Genomic DNA, 25,942 nt, shown 5'->3' on the forward strand with positions numbered 1-25,942 from the left:
GCTACTTAGTTGTTTCAAAGCACTGTTAGGTTACACTGTAAAATTTTCCTTACTACCAAGAATAATAAAAGCTTCCTAAGTAAAATAGTGGTTTTCTTCTTCCAGTCTAATTATATATACACTGATACTGCAAAGAAGATGTGGGCTAAATGCAACATAGTATTGGATACTCCTGGGTACAGAGCGGTTCAGGAACTAAAAACTCATCTGAGTGAAGTAAGTTCTGTATTATTTTTGCACATCTTTGTTAGCTATAATTAAGCTCAGCCCCCCCCACTGTTTTTTTGAAATACGTTAGGTGTTCTAATTGCAAAGCTGTGATTGTTCAGCTGCTAAATGCAACAGGAATTAATTCATGGACCTGTCTCTTTCCAGCTGGTTTATAGAGCTGCAGGCAAGGAGCTGAAGACAAAATACACTTCCATCCTTGATACACCCGACTTCTTGAGAGCCAAGCAAGGACAAAAAATACAGAGCCAGGTGAAAAATTTGTACTGATAAAAAAAAAAAACCAAAACCAAAACAACAAAACAGTCAGGGTATCCCTCTTAATATACTGTTAAAGTACAGCAAATCTTTCCAGGACATTTCAAAGCAATGTAGAATTACTAGAAAGGACATTTATAATGACTGTTCCTCATTTTTATGTGGCTATAAATTTTCGTTGACCATGTGTCTATAATGGACATGTTCTGCTTTGTCTATCAGAAATACAGCACTGAACTCTGGTTCAAATTCTCTAAACCTCTGACTTCATTAAAGGCATAAATATTTTTATTGATCTGCCTTTATTCATCATAATTTGTTTATTCATATAGTAGCTCATTATCTGACTTACTGGCTACAAACTTTGTAGAATTTTTAAAGTTGCAGAACAAAATGAAGATACTCACCAGAGAAAAGCAGACCTTATGGATGCTTTTATCTAAAGCTAGGTCTGAATGTAGGGCAGAGGGGTCATTAACGTCGCATGTATCTGTCTTCTTGGTTTGTGAGCATGTTACTGGCAGTTACGAAGCACCAAGAATACTGATAGAGAAAGGTGAACTGAGATAGTATGGAAAAGGAAAGGGCACAATATTTCTTCCTGAAATAAATTATGTGGTCATGTACATATTGTGAATTTACAGGCATTTTTCAGAGAGATAAGGTAAAACTTAATTAAAATGATTTTTTGTTTTTTGGGGTTTTGTTTGTTTGTTTGGTTGGTTTTGTGTTGGTTTTTTTTGTTGTTGTTGGTGGTGTTCTTTTTGGATTTTTCTTGCTGCAGTACTTGTATGTGGAACTTGCCACAAAAGAGAGACCCTATCATCATGCTGATGGTCAGACACCAACCTTTACACATGCTAGGAATATAAAGGACATGGTCAGTGAGGTAAGATATTTGGATTTTTTTTGTTTGGTACCACTATGCTCAACTGTTTAGAAGTTCTATTTCTAATTTCAAGGCTTAAATCTGTTTATCCTTTATTTAGTTTTCTGTCTCTTATGCTTAAGTTCCACATTTCCTTCTTTAGTTGTGGTAAGACATTACCCTTTTTTAACATGTTTTAGTATTTTATAAGATACCTGCTTCTAAGTGCTTGTTTGTAGAATCTGAGGTACACTGGCTGCAAGACCAGGAAGACCTAGAAAAAGCTGACCAGCTGAGCTTGTTTCCCAAAGTTTTGACAGAAGCGCTTTGCAAGAATGACTTTGTGCACGCAGTGTAGTGCCCCTGGGTGTTACTGTAACACCAGATTAACAAATACTTCTAATATTAAAAATATAACTTTTTCCTTTTGCTGTCTTTCTTAGAAAAAGTATAAAACCCAGTATGAGAAGATGAAGGACAAATACACGCCTGTCCCTGACACACCAGTCTTGATCAGAGCCAAGAGAGCGTACCTGAATGCCAGTGATGTACGTAGTCCATGAACACTTCCACTGCTGCTTTTTTTGGTTTCTTTACAAAAAGAACAGAAAAAGAATCAAAGGAGAGCAAGCATGCAAAGCGTAGGATATCTCACTGTGGGTCATCAACTGGGTCGCCCCATTTGCATGTACATTTCCATTTGATATTACAGAGATTATTGTGTTTTTACTTGATGCCACTGAAATGCCTTTTTTCGTTTATTGTAATTAATTTTCATTTTCTATTGCACTGCAGTGTGGTTTACAAAAAGAAGGAATAGATTTAAAGTAATTTGCTTACACATGAAATCTCCAAATAATGCAGATTGGATTGAAATGATAGATGCTGGAGCTAGGATAGAATGTCTTTTTTCAGATATTTTCATCTCAGATTTGTATTAGAAGTAAACTTGCACGTCACTGAGAATGTGCTCATTTTTAAATTTAGAAGTAGATTAGTGAGAAAAATTATCTGCATATTAGGTTATTAAGGTGAAATTGATCTTTCCTTCAAACATGTAGTAATGATCTGATTTAAGGCAGTGGCTAAATATACTCATTCATGAGATCTTTGCTATGTATTTCAGATTGCGTGTTGTATTCTGAAAGAATATGTGCTAGGCTGGTGTTTCGTTCTAGTGATTAGTCTTACTTCTCTCTTAAGAATGATTTTTAAATACTGCACAGGAGCATCCCAGTTCTTTTGCATGCCTGAATTTCTCCTCTAAGAAAGTCTTTCTTCAAGATAGGACTTGTAGGATAAGGAGGTTTTTAAGGCCAAAAGCAGCACGTTCGCTGTTCTAGAGAGTAGTCCCATGATACATGGATAATTTTTAACTTGGTCTTCAGTCTGAAAGTGAAACCCATGAAATGTTGCTTTAGCTGTACTGACTCTTTTTCTCTCTAATTTTCACCATAAATCTTGTTCAAATTACAATTGATAGTAGGCAATTGAAGCTTCTTAGCAATATAATATATTGTTTTCTATGTTATTTTTCTTACCAGTTGCGCTACAAAGAAACCTTTGAGAATACTAAGGGCAAATACCACACAGTGAAAGACGCTTTGAATATAGTCTATCATCGAAAGGTCACCGATGATATTAGCAGCGTATGTATCCAACATTTTCATTCCTAATTAGTGTTTGTCATTTAATAACCTAGAATATGCCATTTATGTGTGGCAAATAATTATGAAATATGTTCAGCATTGTTAATACTAACTTCTATGAAATATTGTACACTTAATTGCCTTTGATATTACAAAGGTGAATGTAAGTTAATCTCATTTCCACTGGTTTAGTTCTGATGTTTTAGAAAAAGAATCATCTTGAAACTGCATGGTCTAGTGTGTTCTGTCCTCAAATTGTTTTTCCTTCATTCTTCAATTTTCTTTGTAGGTGAAATACAAGGAAAATTACATGAGCCAGTTAGGAATTTGGAGATCGATCCCAGACCGGCCAGAGCACTTCCATCATCGCATAGTCACGGATGCTATTAGTGATGTGAGTTCACATACTTCCCAGATGAGAAATATTGAAAGTTATAAGTAGGTTTCCAAAATGAAAGCCAACTCTTATTTCTTAAGAAAGAGAAGGCAGCTGAATTCTTTTAAGTGATTCATACTTTCACCAGGTGGTTCTGTGAAATGAAGGAGCAAATCAGATGGCCCGTCTCCCTTTGATATTACCAGAGTAGTCTTAATGCATTTCATTCGTGTTTGCTTAGATTTGTTTGTTAACCCTTTAACAATTGTACACATCTGTACATATACAATAACTCTTTAATTGTACAAGAACAAATGTTTTTTAATTCACACAGGAACTCCAGTAGATAATGATAGGTTAGGAATGTGAATAATCCTAGTCCATCAGAAAAGTATGAGTAACTGTAATGTATTTTACAATGAAATAATTATGGATGTAGCTCTGTTTGCTGCACCTTGTGTTGAGATGCCATTTCAGCATTGTTCAGCTGTCACTTGGTGCCACTTAAAACTGAATCCTTTTACTTCTTTTCTAAAGGTTAAATACAAGGAAGACTTAGCATGGCTCAGAGGCATTGGCTGTTATGTGTGGGATACTCCGAGTTTTGCTCTGGCAGAAAAGAATAAGGTGCTCTACAGTGGGGTAAGTAAAAAAGTCTGAATTGTTACTAAATGTTTTTTGATGTTTGCTTATTATTGTAGATATAATTTTTCACAGGAGAATCCAGTTCTGGCCTAGATGTTGATATGTTCTACTTAGGGTAGAACTTAAGACATAGCATCAAAAATTTCACTAAAAGAAAACAGTATAAAAGAAAACAGAGGCAAAATGATCTTTTACTTACCCCCTCTGTTCTTTGCAAAGCTATCAGTTCCATAGTAATTTTTCTAGTGATTCTAAGTCTAACTTTAGAATGATGATCTGAAATTTCCGTTGCTTTCTTGATGTAATAGTTCCATTCTGCAAACTACAACATTTACAACTTATTTTTTTTTGTAGATATGCAAAACACACATACGCAATAATTCTACTATAGTTTTGCTGCAGGTTGTTTCTAAATCATACGTTTTCATTGCTTTCCCCTTCTTCGGATTAACATTGGAATGGGTTTTTCTGTTTGTTTGTTTGCTTGTTTTTCCTCCAGTGTAAGTACAAGGAGATGTTTGAGAAGACTAAGTCTCATTTTAAGTATGTAGCTGACTCTCCAATTAACGAGCATTTTAAATATGCAACTCAGTTGGTGGATGCGGTAAGTGTTACATATTTCCATAGAGTCTCATACTGACATAGTAGGTGGGTATATGTCAATACCAAGCTAAAAGTTGATATTCCTTATGAAATTTTACATAAAATATATTCAGGCTTAAAGGTGTTTTAAGGTCAGACTAAAACCATGAAAGACAAGGTTGTTCTTAGTGTCTGTCTGAGTGTTAGGACAGGGCAGGTTTACAGTCCCTAAAATGTGAAATCCCGACCCCTGTTCCATTACTTTGTCATTGCAAAGAAACTTCTCCTTTGTTGACAGGTAAGTAAATGCTAATGTAAATAATGCTGCTTGCCTAGTAACACTGATTGTCATGTGAAAAAGGTATAGAGAGAATTACAACTTCTTTCCTGAAATGTTAAAAAAAAAAACTTCATCAGTGTTAGGAAGATAATATTATGTCTGAAGTTACCACATCTCTGTTTCATTTTGGATATTTTGCCTTGAATTCTACCACTCTACTACTTACTTTTTCTTACTTTTCTCCTGTAGTGCTAAAGAATCAGTAAACACAACATAGCAGCAAAAGGGGTTAATGAATGCCCCTGTGATTAAGATTAAGATCACCAATGGAGTTTCTAGAAGTAGTGTGGTACTCCCACAGGACAAAGCCCATTGAAAAGCATGGTGTTCTAGGTGAATTCTCATCAGCTTGGAGTTGGCATACCATGCCAGACTCTGATACTTTTCATTAAAGCAGTGTATAATTAGACTCTCGCATCTTGATATTTTATTCTTTTTCACCAAATATTATGTTAAATTGTTTACCTGTCAGTGAATGCATTACAGTATTACCTGTTCTAGGTAAGAAAAACTGTTTCACAACAGATACTATTCCAGTACCATTGCTACAATTTCATACTCCATTTGATAAGCAGTGAATTGGAGTTTGTTATGGAAGATTGTTAGTATTCGGTCTTCTTATTGTTTGGTAGAGCAAATAAGGAAAAACTTAATATGAAAAGCATAAATGAGTAAAATTTTAGCAATGGGGGGCTCCATAAGTTGAAAGGAACTTACCTAAATGTCTTCTGTTATGTAAGTGATGGGTTTTGTGATGAGAGATTATAGGTTTTTCCTACAAAATGTCTGATGATAGTAGAACATTATATTTTATTCTTGCATCTCATTGTGTTCTCTTTATACTCAGATCAAGAATCTAGTTCCACACAGGGTCGCTTCTGCAATTATTTTTCCTGAAAAAATAAGTCATAAAATGGCTTATTGAAGAGTGACAGTGATAGAATATAGGTATCCTTAAACTGTAGAGTAGGCCTTCTAGTGGAAATTGAGAAATGCATATACTATTTGGAGATATTTCCTCTCTGTGTTGTTGGGTTGGTTGGTTGGTTGATTTGTTTTATATATATATTTTTCTCTTTTGGAGATGAACTTCAATCCCAGCCTTTAAATAGTCCATGTAAAGAGATTTCAATGGTTAGAACTGTAATCTCTTTGTGTCTTCACTTTTAATTTGTTACAACATATTATGTTCTTCTGAGCAGAAGTTATATAAAGCTGCCTATGAGAAGCTCAAGGATAAGTACAGCGTTATTGTGGATGATCCTAAGAACCTCCTGGCCAAGTGGGGGACTACATTGAGCAGTCAGGTACTATAGGAGCACTAGCCAATGCTGCCAGAATGTGCCTGGTTCACTCACAGCTACTCTGTCTGTGTGAAATGTCTATAGCTAGCAGTATCATAGTTTTCACCTGTGATGTTGTGATGTTTTAGTTCGGTTGAACAGACAATCTTTCTTTGCTACCCAAAAAGAATTAGTACTTTTTGAGTGAGCTGATTTCTACTGTATGTACTTTGATATATTGTGCATCAATTGACATCAGAAATGTAATGCCTCTTAAAGTCATTGGAGAGGTTTTAAAAAATAAATACACTATCATGCATCTATTTTTTATTACCTCTCTTTTAATGACTTTTACAAACATTATCTTCTTACTCATATCTAGATAAAGCAACAGTGACATATTTGGCCTTTGAGTGCCCTTACATTAATCTAAAATTTACTCTTTTCTCCCCAAAATAACTTTTGCAATTTCCTTAATGGGATAGTTTGCAAATCTTTTAATATACACTCTTGACATTAATTACATAGATGTAAGTTGTATGCACATCTGTAGTACATACATATAGTACCTTGCCTAAATCTCTCCACTCTCGAAGTGTCTGGGATCTAGAGCTGTGTTGTTGTTCGTGGTGTTCACAAGTCTCTTTTGTGTTTCGTTGCCATTTGCACTCTGCCTGACCATTTGCATGTTCATCTGAATTGATTTCATGTTATGATGTGTTTTTTGTATGTAATTATATACAAATTTATATTTTGTCTGTTGTATTCCTGTTCCAAAAACATGGTTTTATTTTCTGATGCAAGATAGAGCATCAAAGTTCTTTATTAAAAATGTGTTCTAGCATCTTCCACCTGCCATCAGGCTGTCTATAATGCATTACCATTCTCGCTGTACAGTTTGTTCTCACTGAATTCTGTGAAAACAGTTTTAGAGTCCTGAGTAGGGCAAGATGATATCTAAGAAAGACATTATCAAGACACAAATCCTGTTATCAAAGCCTTTAAAATATCCTGGCATTATGATATATTCAGTGGATGTTTTCATCTTCTATTTTGTAAGATGCTTTACATTTCTGTTCATTGTAATTAATATTTTAAAATGAGATATTGTCCAGTTATGAATTTTAAAAGTCACTGGTCTACCGAGATTGCTTTTTTAGCTCAATCCTGGAAATACAGAATAGAAGTGAAGCTTGAAATAAGCATAAAATTAGTCACATGAATAGATAAGCAGCTTCTTAGAGAAATTAGGGATTTGCAAAGTTTCGTTTATCGTGCATATTCAGCTTTCATTGGCGTTGGTGGAAGGATTTTGCAATTTTAGGTATGAATATAAACCTATCTTTTGAAGATGTTTTGTCTTGGTTTGTGTGGTTAACATACACTGTTTCCCAATCACCAGGTTGCATACAAAAAGGACTATGAAAAGAAGAAAGACAAGTATACGATGGTTGTAGATACTCCAGAACACTTAAGGACTACAAAAGTCAACAAACAGATTAGTGATGTAAGTGTGGTCAGTCCATCTCGCGCATACCTCCTTCTCTCATACCTTCGAAGAGTGATAATTAACAAGATGGCATTTTCAGTAGTCCATTTTACAGTGTTTCTCATCTTGATTTTTTTTCAATCTTGACATGAAGACTGTCAAGAAATAATATAATCTATAATTAATATCTTCAGATTATTTACAAGTTGGAATACAACAAAGCGAAGCCGAGAGGCTATACTACAATCCATGATACACCTATGTTACTGCATGTGCGCAAGGTCAAGGACAGAATAAGTGATGTAAGTAAATCATCCTTGTCCATGGTGTCAAAAAGACACATAATTAACTTTTTACTTTGATCTGCAATGTTTATAACTCATAAGTAACACTGTCATTAAAAAATAGCTTCTTGTTTGAGTGTATTGTGTTTATTTGCATGAAAACTCTCTATGTATTCAATGCTTTTTCAAAACACACAGCAAAGTATGAAAGTATTCAGGAAGTTTTTCGTGTAATGTTCTTCTGTAGATCCTGGAACATTTTTGATGGGGTAGAACAGTCATCACCAGTAATAAAAGCCATCAGCAAGAGCTGGTATCTAGTTAAAGTATGGATTTGGGGAGTTTGTTTCTGGGTTTTCTTCCTCTATTGGCCAGTGGCTTTTGTGGAGCCTTGTAGAAGTTTCTTAATACATTATTGTGTTTATTCATTTCTTCTATGGATACTATGAATATGTAAGGTAAATATTCTAAAATAAATATGTGTTTTGATTATGGGGCAGTGGAAGGCTAAGAAGAGAGAGAAAGGAAGATGAAGTGGGGAGAATAATATCATAGGATTTGGGGGTCCTGGTCCTAATTCCTCCTCCTACTCAGGCTTTCTCTCTGACATTTGTGGTGTTGTTTCTTGGATATCCGTAAATAAAATGAGGATACTAGCACTTCTGTAACTCAGTATAGTTACCATGAGAATAAGTACTACAATCAGTGTGAAAGTTATTCACTTATGCTACCTGGATGAGCTATATAATGAGCCAATCTAGGAGGAAAAAATAATATATTGTCCAGATACTAAGGTGGATCATTAAGAGACAAAGATGACCAAAAGTGAACTGTGAATTAAAGTACATTTTTTCAGTTCCAAACTGAATGCTGAATTTGGTATTCTATAAAAGAATTTTCAAAAAGCAATGATTGTGCCTATCAGAAGATAATTTCTTTTTTAAAGCATTTCTGTTCGGTGCCAAAAACTACAAAAGGGCGGAATTACTAGGCCAGTGACATTTACAGGACCAAATTTATTCAGATTTTGCCAATTCGTTCAGGCGGAATTCATGTGCAGGCTTTGCTAAATCTTTGTGCTTCATAGTGAGTTATACCTGCTACATTTTCTATTAAGAGAGAACTGCAGCTGAAGGCAGATGGTTCATACTAAGTTGTATTGTTATAATTTCTTTTTCTTTTGTGAAGATTTTATCTTGTCATAAGCGGTTTTTAATATTATATTTTTCATATTCTGATACTTTTCTTGTTGATGATATTATCTTTGTGAACATTTTCTGTTTGTTTTTCTTTAGCTGAAATACAAAGAAATGTATGAGAGGAATAAATCTCACTGCAATGTCGTAGCAGATTCAGTTCATATTAAGACTCCCAGGCATGCTTACAAGCTAAACAGCAATGTGAGTTCAGCTTTATTAATACTTTAATTTTATTTTGGATTGTGTTTGAGACTGGTAACGGAGACCATAAGAAATTGTTTTAGTTCTATTGAATTTTTTTGAGCTTGGACATTACTTCTAATTCTTATGCTGCTTGAATAAAATATATTTTGTTTTATTTCATACTAAAGGGTGCACTCATGCAAGTTGCTCCTTGGGGTCACTTGAGGTCTTTGTATGTCACACATCTGTTGTTCTTCTAGTCCCCCTCCATTTCCCTGACAGACTTAACTGCCCCAGAAAGTCTCTGTGATCTTTTTTGTAGACTAAGTAAGAGCTTCATGGGAAGCACTTCAATGTTTTCTATTATTGGTGGCCCAACACCCACTTCAGTAGGCAAGGAATTGAAAACACTAACTTTCTTCAAAGTCTTGACATCTTTTCAGTTATTCATATTCCTTGCTCCACTTCACAGTGGAAAAACTGGAGTAAATGGACTCCCCCCAGATTGTACATGATTCACAGGAAAACCTTGGTTGGATGGAGATGCATTTTCTTACCTCTTCTCTCTTTAATTGGTACAGACTGAAAGAGAATTTGTATCTGTATGAGTGTCATGTGTAAAGTACACAACTTCCAATTAACTTCCTTTTTTCTTGTTGTTTCACTATAAACAGCTAGATTATAAAAAGCAATATGAAGCAGCCAAGGCTCATTGGCACTGGATTTCTGATAGGCCTGACTTTGTTCAAGCAGCCAAGTCGTCTCTGCAACAGAGTGATGTAAGAAAATCAGAACAAACTGAATACTTTGTTTCACCACGTCTCATGTTTGTAATAATAGTAAAAGTAGAAGATTTGAGACTCTCTTTTATGTTTTATTTTTTCTTCCTGCAGTATGAGTACAAACTGGACCGGGAAATCCTAAAGGGATGTAAACTCTCTGTGACAGATGATAAAAACACTGTATTGGCCTTAAATAATGCCATCTTGGCGAGTGATGTAAGTACTTGAAACAGTCTTTTTTTGTTCTACTAGAACTTTACTTACTATATAAGCTACTTTATTGGAAATACGGTTGGATTAAGAATGAAGATTTGAAAAGTTGTTCTCAGTCTCACTTCGTTATTTGATTTGACTTATTTCATTAACGAATTGGCAAAATCTGAATAAATTTGGTCCTGTAAATGTCACTGGCCTAGTTCATGGATTAAATAAGTACTCAAAGTTAGCATTGCCTGAGCACCCTAGACCTTTGGTATATCTCCGCATTCCTGTTATTGAAATGAAAATGCTGTGGAGAAAACAACAAAAAAAGCTGCACATGTAACTTGTGCATAACACAAAGTATCTTTAATAATTACTAACAATATATTAGTAGTCAATATTCGATATACTACTATTAATAAAATTCCAAGTGAAACCCATAGGAATATATAGACTGGAATGAATTTATCTTGGAAAATATCAAAATATGGAATTTTCTGCAAATTTTTGCACTAGGAAGCAGGCACATCAGAATTTCTTTTTCAATTGCCACAAGACAAAATACACATTGTTTAAAATGATATCTTTTCTTCTCACTAGATAAAATACAAAGAGAAGCACAATAAAGCTCGAGGGTCATACCTTGTGGTTCCAGATACACCTCAGATCCTTCTGGCTAAGAATGTCAGCTCTCTTGTGTCTGAGGTAAAATACCAGGGAGTTATTTGTTCATTTTAAGTATACCCTGCTAATATGGGGGGCAGGAGAGCGGGACTTGCAATGCTTTTTTGTACCTATTTTTATTCTGTGCTTTCAGAACAAATACAAAGAACACAGCAAGAAGCAGCTTCCACATGGGTCTTACACAACCCTGCCAGAGACACGAGACACTGCTCATGTGAAAGAGGTGACCAAGAATGTCAGTGAGGTGAGTAACTACACTGATAACAATTTATGGTGAGATTATTACCTGCTGCCTATAATTGATTAGACACTTGCATGATTTAGTATATATGCAAGACATTCAGAGTCTCATAATAAAATGCCAAGGAGTCAGAAAAGATTAATTCTGGCTAGAATGAGACTTTAACTTTAGAGCTAAACACGTTTTATTGGGATTCTGTTGAAATACTCTGGAGAAAAGTGGTGGGTTGGAGTACTAGTGGGTGCCCTTCATTCAGATTTTATTTTTCATAGAACAGAATTTAAGTACAAATCATTATTTCCAAATAGCAAGCTTTTGTAATCTGAAGTGCAAATTATGACCAACATAAAAAAAGCTGGAGACCACACGTTTTGAGACTTGAGGAGTCTGTATTTTGTCTGTCTTAACAATTTCAGCGTGCTTATTTCCAAGTTTTAGTAGTATTTGCCTCCATGTGAAATTAAAAAAATCACACCTGACCCTTTTTGTTCTTAACAGACAAACTATAAAAAGAAGTTTGTCAAGGAGAAAGGCAAATCTAATTATTCTGTCATGCTGGAGCCTCCTGAAGTGAAACATGCCATGGAAGTTGCTAAAAAACAGAGTACAGTAAGTTTGTCTTGTCTTTTCATAAATTAAGTAGCTTGTGTAAGCAAATTCAATCAATATCAGCTGGCAAAAACAAAAGTTCACATACTCTCGGATTTCCTCCCAGCCTCCACGTTCAGGTGTAATTTTGAAAGATAATGGTGCAACTATTTACGAATGTAAAATTGCACTGAAATAAAGGATTTCTTCCCAAATCATATTTCTATTTAATCACATGGTAGGATTTAAAGCAAGCTAGTGCAAATCACATCTAAGAATTTTTTTCATTCCTTCAAATACAGACAGAATTGCATATGCTTAATTCTTCATTTGTAGGCAGCTTGCAAAAAAGTTTCCAAAATCCATTGCTTGTGAAATTATTTAAAAAAACAAACCACAAACATACAAACCCCATGCATTTTCCCAGCAACATTGCTGTGTCCTTAATAGATATATTCTTCATGAACAAACCTCAGTAATTTTCTTTCCTCGTTCTATCATCATGGATTAGATTGAATACAAGAAAGATGCCAAGTCAAAGCTCCACTATACACCTATTGCAGATCGACCAGATATTAAGAAAGCAACTCAGGCTGCCAAGTTAATTAGTGATGTAAGTGTTTTGTAAGTCTTCTGTATAATTTCTTATCAGTAATTTTACTACTAAAACCAGTGTCCATGAAATAATTAAAAGGGAATGTTGTCAAGACTAAACTATACTTTTTTTCTTTGTTAGATTGAATATAAAAAGCGTAGAGAAGCCGGCATTGGTGTAAGCATGCTGGGACGCCCAGATATTGAACTGGCAAAGGAGGTGTCCAAACTAACTAGCCAGGTAATAATAAAAAGTTAGTTAAACTTTGAAGCACTGAGAGAAATGCAATGTGGTGTTAACTTACAGAGTAATGTTAATGTGATAGCTGAAATTATTTCTAAATTAGAGAATAAGGGAATATTTTAAAGGGAATGTGTTAAACAAAAAATTAAATACCAATACAAAGTATTTCTTTTTTAAATAAACTTTTCTACTGACTTAGTAAATATCAGTAACAGAGTTGTAGAATCTCCTTAAAATGACGCCATGACAAGATCTTTTAAATACTAAGGCTGAGGTGTTAGCCATGTTATCTTTGTTTTTCAGCTTTTCTGTTTATTGACTTTAGAAGAAGCAGCCTTTTCCCTAACTCTTATTATCCATCCTTTATGAGATGGACATTCGCCCTCATTCTTTCTACTTTGTGCCTTTAAAAGAATCTTCTGGCTTCTGAAGTTAATATGTTATATTAACAGAAGTTTGCTTACTTCTATACAATGGTCACGTTCTCCAGACAGTCCAAAGTACACACTTGCTATTTTTTGTGACAATTTTTTCTGCCAGGACCTCAGTTCAACTTGATTCTTTCTCAACACTTCATGTTTTAATCCTGTAGTTGTTTGCGTTTCTGATCTTGCTTTCTTGCCATGCATTATAGGCAGAATACCTCAAACGACATATGAGAGGGCATGGAGCTGCATCTTATGATACCCCATGGATGAGAACCTTTAAGAAAGCTAATATGCTAAGTAGTCATGTAAGATCATTTTAAATGACAGATCTGGGAATGCCATTTTTATGCACCTGTCTCTTGCTTGCATATTGTCTTACAATTCCAACTTGTTAAGGGGTTTATGATGCACCAGTCGAATGGATCTTTTTGTGTCAAAGGTGTTGAATGTAGCAAAACTTGTGAGACTGCTTGGTTAGGTATAACCTTTTGGTTTTCCCTCTGGAATGATGGACGGTGAATAGGAATTCTGGGGGGGGGGAGGAATTTGCCTGTTTCAGAAACACCACATGAAACTTGAGACATTATTATGGCCTTTGTAATGGTTTAGGAACTTCCAATAATTTTAATGGAAGTTTCTGATGCACTCATGCAATGTTAAAACTCACCTTTTTCATCCCCAAAAAACCTAAAACCAGACTTATAAGCTTGAGCTGGTTTTCCTGAAACTGTGCAAAAAATGGAAATATATGTGTATGACAATCCCAACGAGTGGTGCTGGTAATTTTCAGTAACCAGTCATAACATATGCATAACATTCACACTAGAACTTACTTTTAACTATTCAAACTTCAAATGTCTATTTAAACATCTTTTAAACTATTCTGTTCACATTATGTCAGAATGGCATAATTGAAGCATAGTGTATGAATCAGCTCCATGTCCTCTGAGAAGTGTACCATGTAGTGATTTTGTGGCACATAGTTTCTTATATTTCTTGCCATCTCAAAACCTTTGGAAAATAAAAAAACGGTCGCTGTATAGCAGTTTTTGAAGTGGCAGCAGATAGGTCTGTGCCATTTCAGTTTTACACATGTATTTCCAAATAAAAAAAGGGGGGATTATGGTTTTTCCACGTCTAGCCAAGACTGCTGCATGTAACTGTCGCATGTTTGAATGTCAGCCACTCTGTGTGTCAGGATAAGTAAGAATCAAGGATTCTTAAACTGAACAATTGAACTACAAGAAAAAGAAGAAAGTATGTTTATTCCCATTAAGTGATAATGAGGTCTTCCTTTTCCACGCTTTTGCTCCACTACTAGCTAGTTCTCCTCTTAGTCTTATAAACATGCTTTGATGAGATCATTTTAGTTCTCAGAGAAATTAACTATTGTAGAGGCAGTAAGGGGACAAAGAAAAATCGGAGTAATCTTTTTTTTTCTTTGAAGCATTTCTTCTGATAAACTTCTCTTAATATAAAGCATTATGTCCAGTTTGTTTATCTTGTTTGCCATTTTTTAGTTGGATTTAGTTGGAGCTGTCTGGCATGCTTGCTTTTAATTTTGCAGAATAATGTTTCTTCTGGGTTTAAAGAAAGTGAACTCTTCGGCATGATGGTCTGATCTTGATAATATGTTGCATAGCTTGCAAAACCTAACAGATTCAGGTATACTCCTGGTTGGTTTTAATTTTTGTGAGGTCAGAACCAATACTAATTCCTGTCAGAATATTAATATTATTTGTTTTCTTAAAGCAGCTATATAATTTGTGGATTTGTCTATTTCACTGTGAGTTTTATCTGAATGTGACATATTTTTGTCAAGCAAAAGCAGAAGAGCGGTATCCAGCATGAACTATATGGTGCTGTATGAACAAGAATATGACAATGAATTCAAAGTGTAAAGTGTGATTGTGGAATGTAATTTAATTCTGCGATCATCTTTCTTTTTTTACTAATACAAAATTATCTGTTTACATTTCTGTAGTAGTCATTAAATCCAGTATATCATGAGTCAGCTCTTCCTCAACGTAGTTATCAGTTCTTCAGTATTTTATTTCTTTCTTTATCTTACTTGGAGTTTCTCTTGCACTCTTCAGTAGCTCTTCTGAAAAAAATATATGCGCCTCTGATAGCAAAAAAAAAAAAAAAAGTAATAAACCTGAAGTATTCCTAATGGAACCGTCCCTTTTGTAGGTTTACAAGCAATAGTGAGGAATTAGCCTTTAGCTGCACCTGCAGCAGTGGGCTGGCACAAATCATGATGGAAGAACTTGCCCTCATTTAAGTCATTAGCAAAACTCTCATTCCTACCAACATTTCTGTGCCTCCAGCTGGATTATTATGTTTACATTGCTATGCTTTCCCTTGGTGATGTTAATGTGGTTTGGAAGTGTTACTAAACCTCTTGCATAACCTAATTCCTAGTAATTAATTGTATCACTATTCTGTTTGTGATAATTAGCATCCTTCTTCATCTCTGATTTATACAGAACACACTATGCGTATAACATTATTTATTAAAGTATTGGATATATTGCCACTTTCAGTGCTTATATGTCTTGAGGTAGTTTTTAAAGTTGTCATTTCTCCAAGAAGCGCATAAAAAGTTCTTTTGAATACTCTTTATACTTGTGTCAGCTCTTGTCTCTTTGTGAAATAGGTTATCTTTTATCTATGCACAGTTCCCATCAAGTGAAAAATTCTTCATCTCCAGAATTTAGCTGTATTTTGTCTACATAAATCTCTTGCATACGTCCGTGATTTTTACCATGAGGAGATGTAACCTGTTCACTGAATGGAAAATTGCAAGTGATATTTTGTAAATAGAGATGTAGATTTCTTTCCATGTCAAGTCATGTTTAAAATAGCCTTTATTCCAGTGGATATCTTCAAGTTGCTAGTTTTGTTCTTCTGCTTACAATCAGCATTGAAGTAGGGACTCTTTTCCTTCTGCAGCCAAACAAGTGAGCACTCAAGAACAGTTGTAATACCTGGTTGTTTTTAATTTAGGTGAAATACAAGGAGAATTTTTCCAAAGAGATGGGTAAAAAGCCAAAGTATGATTTAAAGGAGGCTAAAATCTACAAGACCATGAAAGATGCTCACAACTTGGCTAGTGAGGTATGTTTACTTATGCTTTTCCCTTAGGAAAATCAAAAGTGTCAATTTTTTTTAACAAATACCTCCTTTATGTTATTAATACATGCAACATCACAAGTTTTATTAGCAGTCATCTTTTCTGATGTTATTTGTCCTTTCTTGCCTTCAGGTGAAATACAAGGCGGATTTAAAGAAACTTCACAAGCCTGTCACTGACATGTCTGAATCGCTGATCATGAACCATGTCCTGAGTACAAGCCAGCTCGCCAGTGCTGTAAGCTCATTATCTAATCCCAGATCAGTTTGCTTTTTCCATTACTATTGATTCCATTCTGAAATGATCTCTGCTAAAAATTTCTGTAACAGTTACTCCCTCTGCTATTGTTCATGGGACATTACCTGGTAGTGATCTCTTCCTCTACTTTCTAATGATTATTTCCTATTATCTAGCAATTTTGCCACATTTGTCCTCTGGGAAGTGAAATCTTTACCAGCTGCAGAACTGCTAATATTTTAAATCCTCTTTATTACATTTTAACTGATTGCATTACACTAACAAATACCATCATCTTCTCTTTTTTGATCCTTTTTTTTTTCTCATTTATTGCTTGCTATATTTAAATTTTTTATTTTTGTCCATTTTTTTCATTTCATGTTTATGCTTAACATCCCCCTGGTGTAGATGTACAGAATCATGCCTAACAAAATACTCAATAATTTTACTGAGAAAAGTAAAAAATCATTATTGCCTAGTGCAGCTTTTTCATGTATCTACTGTGTTTTCTTTTTTCTTTTTCTATTTCTTTTTTTAATTCTGATTTTGAAAAAATCTTTGTTGTAATCAAAATCGTCAAAAAAAGGTAACTGTTCACCCACATCTTTAGCAGTTTTATCTGATACTAGAAGTTAAAATATTTGCTTTTGTTTTGCTTTTTGCATTTCTAATTTCTCTTGATGTTCCATTGAAGTGTTGCTTTGATTGGACCTAACAAGTAAATTTGCTGGGGGATATTTTTTTTTTTTATTGAGACGATTTTTGACACCTTCCCTTCAGTACCAGTACAAGAAGCAATATGAGAAGAGTAAGGGTCACTATCTTGTGGTGCCAGATAATCTTGAACAGGTTCATCTAAGGGAGGCATCAGAACTACAGAGCCACGTAAGTTGGTCATCTGTTTCTCATTAACCCTACTCACTGAGTACCAGTCTCCATCACTGAAGTCATCCTAGCAAATTCTCTAAAATGTAATAACCTCTATGCCTATCTGCTTTATAAACACTGCACACCTGAGTAAAAAAGTCAATGAGAAATATTTGCACATTTGCAAGTTTAGAAAAAATAAAATATCTGAATCATATCTTCATTCAAGAGCAGACCTCAAAGTTACTTATGGCTGTTGTATATGCATCTTTTTACACAGTAAAATGTATTAATTTGGGTGATTTTGTCTGTAAAAAAAGGACTTGGTAATCACAGAAAGTGGAAATTGAAAGAAGTAGGGTTGTTGCTGACAGTATATTTTCAACTGCTTTATCCATTCTAGCCTCATTCTGCATTCAAAATCACGTTAACCAAAACAATAGCTACAGCTGCTCTTAAAAGTGTCTAACATTTTTTCCCTCTGGAATACAGCAAATGGTTGATTATTCCAGAGAAATTCATACTCTGATTTGGTCTCTAGTCCTCTCTATTCCAGGTTCTACACCAGGCATTTATTGACTGTAAAGCAAGAGAGAAATTACTGTTAGAATGCAAAGGGCCATAGTTACTGTTCTGCTGCATGGCATGGAAGAGCAAAAACCTTACATAGCAAAGGACTATAAGAAAATGGTTGTGAATCGGTTAAAGTTTAAGTCGCTATTTGTTGCTCCAGTTTGAGATCAGGGTCTGTCTCAGCCAAAGACATAGCATTAGCTCATGCAGCAGTCTGAAAATTGATGCCTTAAAGGCCGATACTATAAATTGAAGCAAGAATATCTTCATTCTTGTGAACATTTTAGTTAGCAAGTCACTAAACAACATCTTTTCATTCCTGCTGCTAACACTCCAGCAATCTGTGTAATACCTGGTTGTTTATACAGCAATCTGTGTAAAGCCTAACATGTAACTGGCTGAACTCAACCAGGGCCATAAGCAGTCTGAGTGCTTGCAAGTTAGATTTTTACAGCTACCTGTCTTCTTGAAATCTGAGCTAATACTGCTTATTCTCTACAACGGAAGTCAGTAGAATTTTAGGCCATACACATGTTGCTGCAAGCCTGACCTTTGCTTTTTACATTTTATTGCCAATAATACAGATTTCAGTATAAAACATTAATTTTTTCATAGAATGACAGAATGATTTGGGTTAGAAGGGACCTTGAATATCATCTAGTTTCAACCACCCTGCCACAGGGGAGGTTCCAACCTTCCACTAGAGCAAGTTGCTCAAAGCACTGTCCAACCTAGCCTTGAACACTTCCAGGGATGGCACAGCTTCTCTGGGCAACCTCTGCCAGCGCCTCACCACCCTCACAGTGGAGAACTTCTTCCTACTATCTAGTTTAAGTTTACCTTCTTTCAGTTTAAAGCCATTTTTTACCATAGATCTGTTGAGTATAGTAGGAACATACTAGTTGACAAATTGGTTCTTTGCTTGAGGGTAACATTTTTATTTTCTTCTCAGGTGAAATACAGAGAAAAGTATGAGAAAGAAAAAGGAAAACCTATGTTGGACTTTGAAACACCAACATACCTTACTGCAAAGGAATCTCAGCTCATGCAGAGTGAGGTATGGTTAAAATCAATATCAATAGACTAAAAAACTTTTAAATTGATTTTTTTCTATTTAAATTTTCACAGTGATTTCGACAGGCAATTATACTTGCATCTTGTACATGCTGATAGACTGAAAAAATATAGCTATATCACATTTCTTTATATTGGTTGTGGAATACTACATTCAAAATCCATGAAGCTTTCCCATGTCATGCTGAAATGTGTATCATATGTAATTTTTCATCAAGAAGCTATCAGTAAATGTAGCTTAAGCAAGTCTTTGAGTCTTAGAAGAAATGTAATATGAAATTAATTTCGCTTAAAGTTTGCAACAAGACTATAGGATGTGTGTCAGTTACTGTAGACCACAGAAAGTACCCTGGTTATTCTTTTCACCTCAGAACTCTATTTCTGAGAAACCCATTTATTTCTTCTTTGTCACTGCTGTCATAGTGTTCTTCAGTGACCTGTCATTCTATTTCCTCAAGCAGTTCTTTTCTGTTTGTAATCTTGTTCTGTCACAGATGAAGGCTTATACATGCTGAAAAACAGTTGTATGCAGCCAACAGTCATTATGTTTGAGTGGTTCCATTGAATGTTTTCTTGGCATATACAACTAAGTAGAAAAAGAAAAAAAAAAAGAACAGGGTCAGGTCATATTTCCATTGAAAGTCATGAGCTGGTTCATTAGCTTTAGTAGAAACAGGATTTATTGCTCTAGGTGCCCACAGCATTGACTGTGATGTTAATACCAAACCACTGCTCCATCCTCCCAGTAGTTTTTGTGTAATTAAAAATAACGTAAGAAATATTTGCAATTTTTTTTTTTTTCTTCTTACTCCCATTAGAAAGAATATAAGAAGGACTTTGAAGAGAACATTAAGGGCAGAAACCTTACTGGCTTGGAGGTTACACCATCGTTATTACATGTCAAATATGCAACCAAAATAGCAAGCGAGGTAGCAGTTATTCTGTGCTTATTTCCTCTGTCAAGTTAAATAATTCCACTACGCATTTCTTCTTCACTGTTTTCTTTTTCCTAACCATTCATATTAAGCATGGATTCCGTATGTTTTGTGATCTAATTTGTCATTGTTCAGTAACTGTATTCGTAGTTACTGCATCATTTCTAACTGTTCCACAGTGGGGTGTATATGTGTGTGCACCTTTGCATTTATCTTGAACAATAATTACCACACTCTATTCTGTTGTAGTAGTTGTCATATAACCCCATATGACATTCTTTGTTGTTTCAAAAAATTATTTTTTCATTTGAAATTTTTTGATGGTTTTGTTTTGTTTGTTTAAATTTATTTTTACAACAAAGTTGTGGAATGTAGAACTCTCTTTAGTCTGGTTTTGCAGATTTCATTTTCTTTCTTCTGCAGAAAGAGTACAGGAAGGATCTGGAGGAAGGTGTCAAAGGTAAAGGACTAACCTCTTTAGAAGAAACTCCAGATATGCTAAGAGCAAAGAATGCAACTCAAATCCTGAATGAGGTATGCCAAAAGCTATTTAGAAAATAACTAAATGGATGTAATAACCTCCAACTGATAAATGCTTATAGTTGTATAACACCAGTATGAACTTTGTAATTCCCTAGAAACTCTTGAGAAAAAAAAAAAAAGTGTGTGGGTGACTAAGGATAAAACTGGGAGCCTGAACTTTTAAGTGAGCTCTTTTTTAGCTTTGTAGTTACTGTCAGGAATATAGGTGGGAAATGGGTGCTGTGATTGATAATCCAGTCAGTCAAGGGATAGACAAAACCAGCACTGCGATGCAGCAGGGCTAAGCATAAGAATCAAAGGTGTCAGTTTTGTAAACTAAGCATCTTGGGTCAGGAGCAGTTACCAAGGATTAGGAACTAAGGACCAGGGCTGTGGAAACATGAAGTGAAGTGAGGGATCAGAACAGGACTACAATGAGGGAACCAGACTGGTATGCTCCTGCTTTGGGAGGTATGCTGTGCAGCAAAGAGCTACTTTTGGTAATGCTTTATGCTTGATGGGTGTGTCAGAAACACCAGCTGTGCTCATGAGCTGTTCCCTTTGCCTGGGATTGATTCCCAGTTGGCAGCTGCTGGGCTGATGGCCGAGGCAGTCTTTCCCACTTTGATGGAGAACAGTGGCCAACAGACAGTCAGGATGCAAACCTAACGCTGCTTTGTTTGTACAGTGGACTGGTATAATAAATATTTCAAGGTGATTGCCTTCATGGGATAGGACTAGCTCATATTTTAGGAGCCTTAACATCATCAGCCTGAAAACTGAAAGAAAGTATTTTTTCAGTGTTATTTATGATTTTGATTCTTCACAAAATACTCTTTAAGACAAACATCCTTACAACAGCATTTTGTACTTAGTAGTGCAGAGGTTTAGAGTTAGGCAAGGAACCTATATTTTATTACGAGAATATTACAGATGTATTCAGCTAAGTTCAGCAGAGTTGGCGTAGAGAGGTATGAATCATAGAATTATAGAATGCTATGTTGGAAAGGACCTCAAAGATCATCTAGTGCAACCTTTCTAGGCAAGCTTGACCTAGACTAGATGTCTCATCACCTTGTCCCGTGTGAATTATACCAATCTATACAATATAAATCTTTTAGACCTTACTGGAAGATCACTTTGGGAAGGATGGCTGCTACCCTCCCTAAAAACTCAGTGCTGTATTCATTCCAAAGGGCCCCAAATATCACAGAGAATCCTGACACTTTCCATTTTTTTCGACATGCTCAGTTTGAAATATCTGGGACCACTCTTCACTACTACATGCATTTCATACACTGCTCATTCTCTTTTGCTTCTCCTCTGTTCAAGTTATAGTTTTGCATGAATCGTTGATCACCTAAAGGAGTTCACACTTTGAGATTACTGGTGTTAGAAGGAAAAGTGATCTTAATACAGCTGGCCTGCAGGCTCCAATTACTGCTGGAGTGGGGCTGTTTGTTCTCAAGATTTAAGTCATAAAGTAGACACTTTAGTGACATCATTTATGTGTTTAATTATGAGTTTATATTAGTAGTATTCCTATTTTTGTGTGGCCATGAAACTATCTGAGGTTGCTAAAGCTGTTGCATTCACATTGACAAGGTATCTATTTACTGTCTTCATCTGCAGAAAGAGTACAAAAAAGCCTTGGAATTAGAAATCAGAGGAAAAGGTCTGACAGAACTGGCTTTGGAGACACCAGATTTTGTGAGAGCAAAGAATGCCACTGACATTGCCAGTCAGGTCTGTGTGAATCCCTTGTGTCATATCTGATGTCTTCTTTAAAGGAAAATTTATTAACAGTTTTTTCCTGATTAAGCCAAATGAAAATTGTTGCCAAGATATGATTAAGGCACCTAAAAGTGAGCTTTCCCCAACAGATCAAATACAAACAATTGGCAGAAATGGAGAAAGCCAACTACACCAGTGTTGTTGATACTCCGGAGATTATTCATGCCCAGCAGGTCAAGAACCTTTCGAGCCAGGTATCTTGAATGAAGCAATTTAATCATTGTTCATGTGGGAACCTTGAGAGGATGCTAATTTGGAGCACTTAAATGACTACCTGTCACAATGTTCAGGAGATGCAACAGAAAACAGATTTCTCTAGAGCTGTGATGTGGCATCTCTTACTCTAAAATTCCATTTTGATATTGAAAATAATTTATTTTAATACTGTATAAAATGAAACAATAATTTCTATTGCTTTTGCAATACCAAAGCTAATTTTGTTCTAAGTAGATTTAGCTTAATTTTCGTAGTCCTTAGTAACTTAATGTTTAAAATAAATCTTACACAGAGGCATAATCTGAATTTGTATCAGACACAGAAGTACTCACATTTCCATAAAGATGGACATTATGCAACAGTAAATAATGCCAGATTGTTTATTACTGGTTTTGTATGAATGGAATGTATTTTGTATTTTCCATCAGAAAAAATATAAGGAAGATGCAGAAAAGAGCATGCCATACTATGTGCCTGTAGCAGACACACCAGAAATACAGAGAGTCCGTGAGAATCAGAAGAACTTTAGCACAGTATGTATATAAATAAAAAACACTGTTACTGTCAAATAGCGAAAAATATTCTGCTTTTTTTTCATTTAATAAGGTCCCAATATCACACTCTAATCCCAACTAGGCTGCCTTCATATTTTCAGGGATCTTCAATTAGAGGGTCCGTTGTGTACGCAGCACCCCCCATATGCATTACACAGGGAACCCAAATGATTCTGTAACTTTTTTGAAGAAAACTTTCTGCTGCAGCACCGTGACAATTCCTTTGCAAGTGATAGAGAATTATACTTACAGAACTTGTCCTTTGTTGTCAGTGGGGCTACCTGCAAGACTCTGTGGTCAGTAACAGAACTCCACAATCTGACTTGAAATCTTTGACTTCCATTGTTGACACTTTATTGTTTTAGATACAATCCTGCACTTTTCAAGATTTTTCAGTTAAGGATCTGCTATTGCTAATTTAAATGAAAAAACTCATAACTGTAGTACCGCTAATGGTGGTGTTAAAATGACCTTATAAGGTGTACCTTTTTTTTCTCATATTCAAAAACGCTGTGAGTAAATTTTTATGGCATGGATTCAACATTTGACATTTTATTTTAACTTTTTCAACAGCTTCAGTATCAGTGGGACCTACAGAACAGTAAAGGAAAAGTTACAGTTGTACAAGACACACCAGAAATGCTGCGTGTGAAAGAAAACCAGAAGAATTTCAGCTCGGTATAGTTATCTTCTGTTTTCAGTTCTCATTCCAAAAACCGCAGTTTAATATATTTAATAAATAAACTATTTCTGGGTCGTATCTTACAGGTCCTTATGTTCTTGATCAGCTTAGATGTGTATAAGAACTTTTCCAAACAAAACTAATTGTATTTTAAGTAGACTTAGCTGGGGTTTGATACCCCTTTTTAACTACTGTTTTTTGTGGAGTGCCCTGATTGCACGTATTCACATATTCATAGCCGTGATATAGTTAAACAATCAATCCTGTACTTAAATTGATACTACTAGTATCCACCTTTCTTTTGTCGTGTTACCATGTAAGTAGTGTATTGTTGTGTGGCAACTGTCTTCTTTCAGTGAAAAGTGAACTGTCTGCCTGTTCTGTTTTACATTTCATGTGTTACCATGAAGTCCCTAAAGTCTGCTGTATTGTTTTGCCACTAGCTCCATTAGCATAGTGAGTAACTAAATGGAAGACATTTGTGTAAAACATACTAAAGCAAATTAGAAAAGGAATAAATTAGAACAAATACTAATCTTCAATCCTAAAATTAGCCTACAAATGTTTTGATATTCTACTTAAAATGCAGTACAGATATAACTGATCACAAATGATCATTTTTGCACAAATGGCAGTCATATAGTAAGACAGACTTCAGATAGGTAGTAAGGCAGTGACTAGACATGAGGCTCCAAGTTGGCTTTAACAGTCTGATCTGTTGTGTTCAAATCACTGTCATGAGCCTGTATTCATGCTCTAGGAGAAATAATGTTGTGTTTTGTACGCTTAACCTTGTTGTCTTCATTCTAAATATTAAGATTTTATATAAAGAAGATATTGGAACTGGAACTACTATTGAAAAGACACCAGAGATGCAGAGAGTTAAACGAACCCAGGATGCAATCAGCTCGGTACAAAAGATTTCATTTTTTAATACTCTACCAGTGCTAATTCAACTTGAAATACTATATTTTCCCCCCTCTTATTTCTTTAAATGTTGCTAACAGTGGTTTGGCAATAATCCATCCAGCTAAGGGATACTTTATAAAAGTTTTTCCCTATTCTTGTTACTTAAACAGTAATCCTTCTGGTGATTAACATGTAATTTGTTACTTACAATTCATTTCTAAAAGTTGAAAGCTCTTGGCATGGTTTTAATCTCATCCCAAACATAGTTTATTTATTTCAGAATCAAAGAATCATTTAGGTTGGGAGGGACTTTTAAGGTCATCTACTCAAATCCCTCAAGCAGACTCAGCTACAGTGGGTTGCCTAGGACTACGTCCATTTGAGTTTTGATTGTCTCAAAGTATGAAGACTCCATAACCTCTCTGGGCAACCTGTCCAGTGACTGACCACCCTCACAGTAAAAAAGTGTTTTCCTGTGTTCAGGTTGAGTTTTTCAGTTTTTGATTTGTGCCTGTTACCTCTTGTCCTGTCACTGAACACTACTAAGAACAGTAGCTCTCTCCTTCATTCCTTCTCACTGGGTATTTCATAGAATCATAAAATCATCACAGAATGGTTTGTGTTGGAAGTGATCTTAAAGATCATCCAGTTCCAACCCCCCTGCCATGGGCAGGGACACCTTCCACTAGACCAAGTTGCTCAAAGCCCCGTCCAACCTGGCCTTGAACACTGCCAGGGATGGGACAGCCACAGCTTCTCTGAGCAACCTGCTCCAGTGCCTCACCACCTGCATAGAAAAGAACTTCCTCCTAAAATCTAATCTAAATCTTTTTTCAGTTTAAAGCCATTCCCCCTTATCCTATCCCTACATGCCCCTGTAATGTGTAATGTTATACACATTGAGAAGTTCCCCTGCACATACTCTTCTTCAGGCTGAAGAGTCCCAGCTCTCTAAACCTCTTCCCATATCAAAGATGCTCCTGTCTCTTACTCATCTTTGTGGACCTGCACTGCACTTGCTCAATTAAGTCTTTCTTGTACCAGCAAGCCCAGAACTGGAGACTGAATTCCAGGTGTGGCCTCACCATTGCTGAGTAAAGGGGAAGAATCCCTTTGTTAACCTGCTGGCAGTGCCCGTCTTAATGCAGCCAAGGATGCTGTTGGCCTTTGCCATGAGGGTGCATTGCTGGCTCATGGGCAGCTAGTTCTCTGCTGCTTCCCAGGCAGTTAGCCCTCAGCATGCACCCCAGCTTGGGGCTATTCCTCCCCCATTGCGGGACTTTGCATTTCCCCCCTC

At 35.6% G+C, this 25,942-nt stretch overlaps 1 protein-coding gene across 1 annotated transcript in view; it reads left to right on the top strand.

Moving 5' to 3' along the window:
- NEB (nebulin) overlaps positions 1-25,942 on the top strand; it is a 128,701-nt gene that overhangs the window by 85,908 nt on the left and 16,851 nt on the right. The window contains exons 113-142 of the mRNA XM_030488081.1: positions 106-216; positions 376-480; positions 1,271-1,375; positions 1,798-1,902; positions 2,899-3,003; positions 3,293-3,397; positions 3,917-4,021; positions 4,524-4,628; positions 6,149-6,253; positions 7,632-7,736; positions 7,913-8,020; positions 9,298-9,402; positions 10,059-10,163; positions 10,278-10,382; positions 10,968-11,072; positions 11,185-11,295; positions 11,791-11,901; positions 12,392-12,493; positions 12,617-12,715; positions 16,156-16,266; positions 16,415-16,519; positions 17,300-17,404; positions 18,912-19,016; positions 19,852-19,962; positions 20,392-20,502; positions 22,123-22,236; positions 22,374-22,478; positions 22,929-23,033; positions 23,628-23,732; positions 24,555-24,647. Of these exons, the coding sequence (XP_030343941.1) occupies positions 106-216; positions 376-480; positions 1,271-1,375; positions 1,798-1,902; positions 2,899-3,003; positions 3,293-3,397; positions 3,917-4,021; positions 4,524-4,628; positions 6,149-6,253; positions 7,632-7,736; positions 7,913-8,020; positions 9,298-9,402; positions 10,059-10,163; positions 10,278-10,382; positions 10,968-11,072; positions 11,185-11,295; positions 11,791-11,901; positions 12,392-12,493; positions 12,617-12,715; positions 16,156-16,266; positions 16,415-16,519; positions 17,300-17,404; positions 18,912-19,016; positions 19,852-19,962; positions 20,392-20,502; positions 22,123-22,236; positions 22,374-22,478; positions 22,929-23,033; positions 23,628-23,732; positions 24,555-24,647 (3,177 nt within the window). The remainder of the gene's footprint in view (positions 1-105; positions 217-375; positions 481-1,270; positions 1,376-1,797; positions 1,903-2,898; positions 3,004-3,292; positions 3,398-3,916; positions 4,022-4,523; positions 4,629-6,148; positions 6,254-7,631; positions 7,737-7,912; positions 8,021-9,297; positions 9,403-10,058; positions 10,164-10,277; positions 10,383-10,967; positions 11,073-11,184; positions 11,296-11,790; positions 11,902-12,391; positions 12,494-12,616; positions 12,716-16,155; positions 16,267-16,414; positions 16,520-17,299; positions 17,405-18,911; positions 19,017-19,851; positions 19,963-20,391; positions 20,503-22,122; positions 22,237-22,373; positions 22,479-22,928; positions 23,034-23,627; positions 23,733-24,554; positions 24,648-25,942) is intronic.

The sequence above is a fragment of the Strigops habroptila genome, chromosome 5, assembly GCF_004027225.2.
Source record: "Strigops habroptila isolate Jane chromosome 5, bStrHab1.2.pri, whole genome shotgun sequence".
NCBI lineage: Eukaryota > Metazoa > Chordata > Aves > Psittaciformes > Psittacidae > Strigops > Strigops habroptila.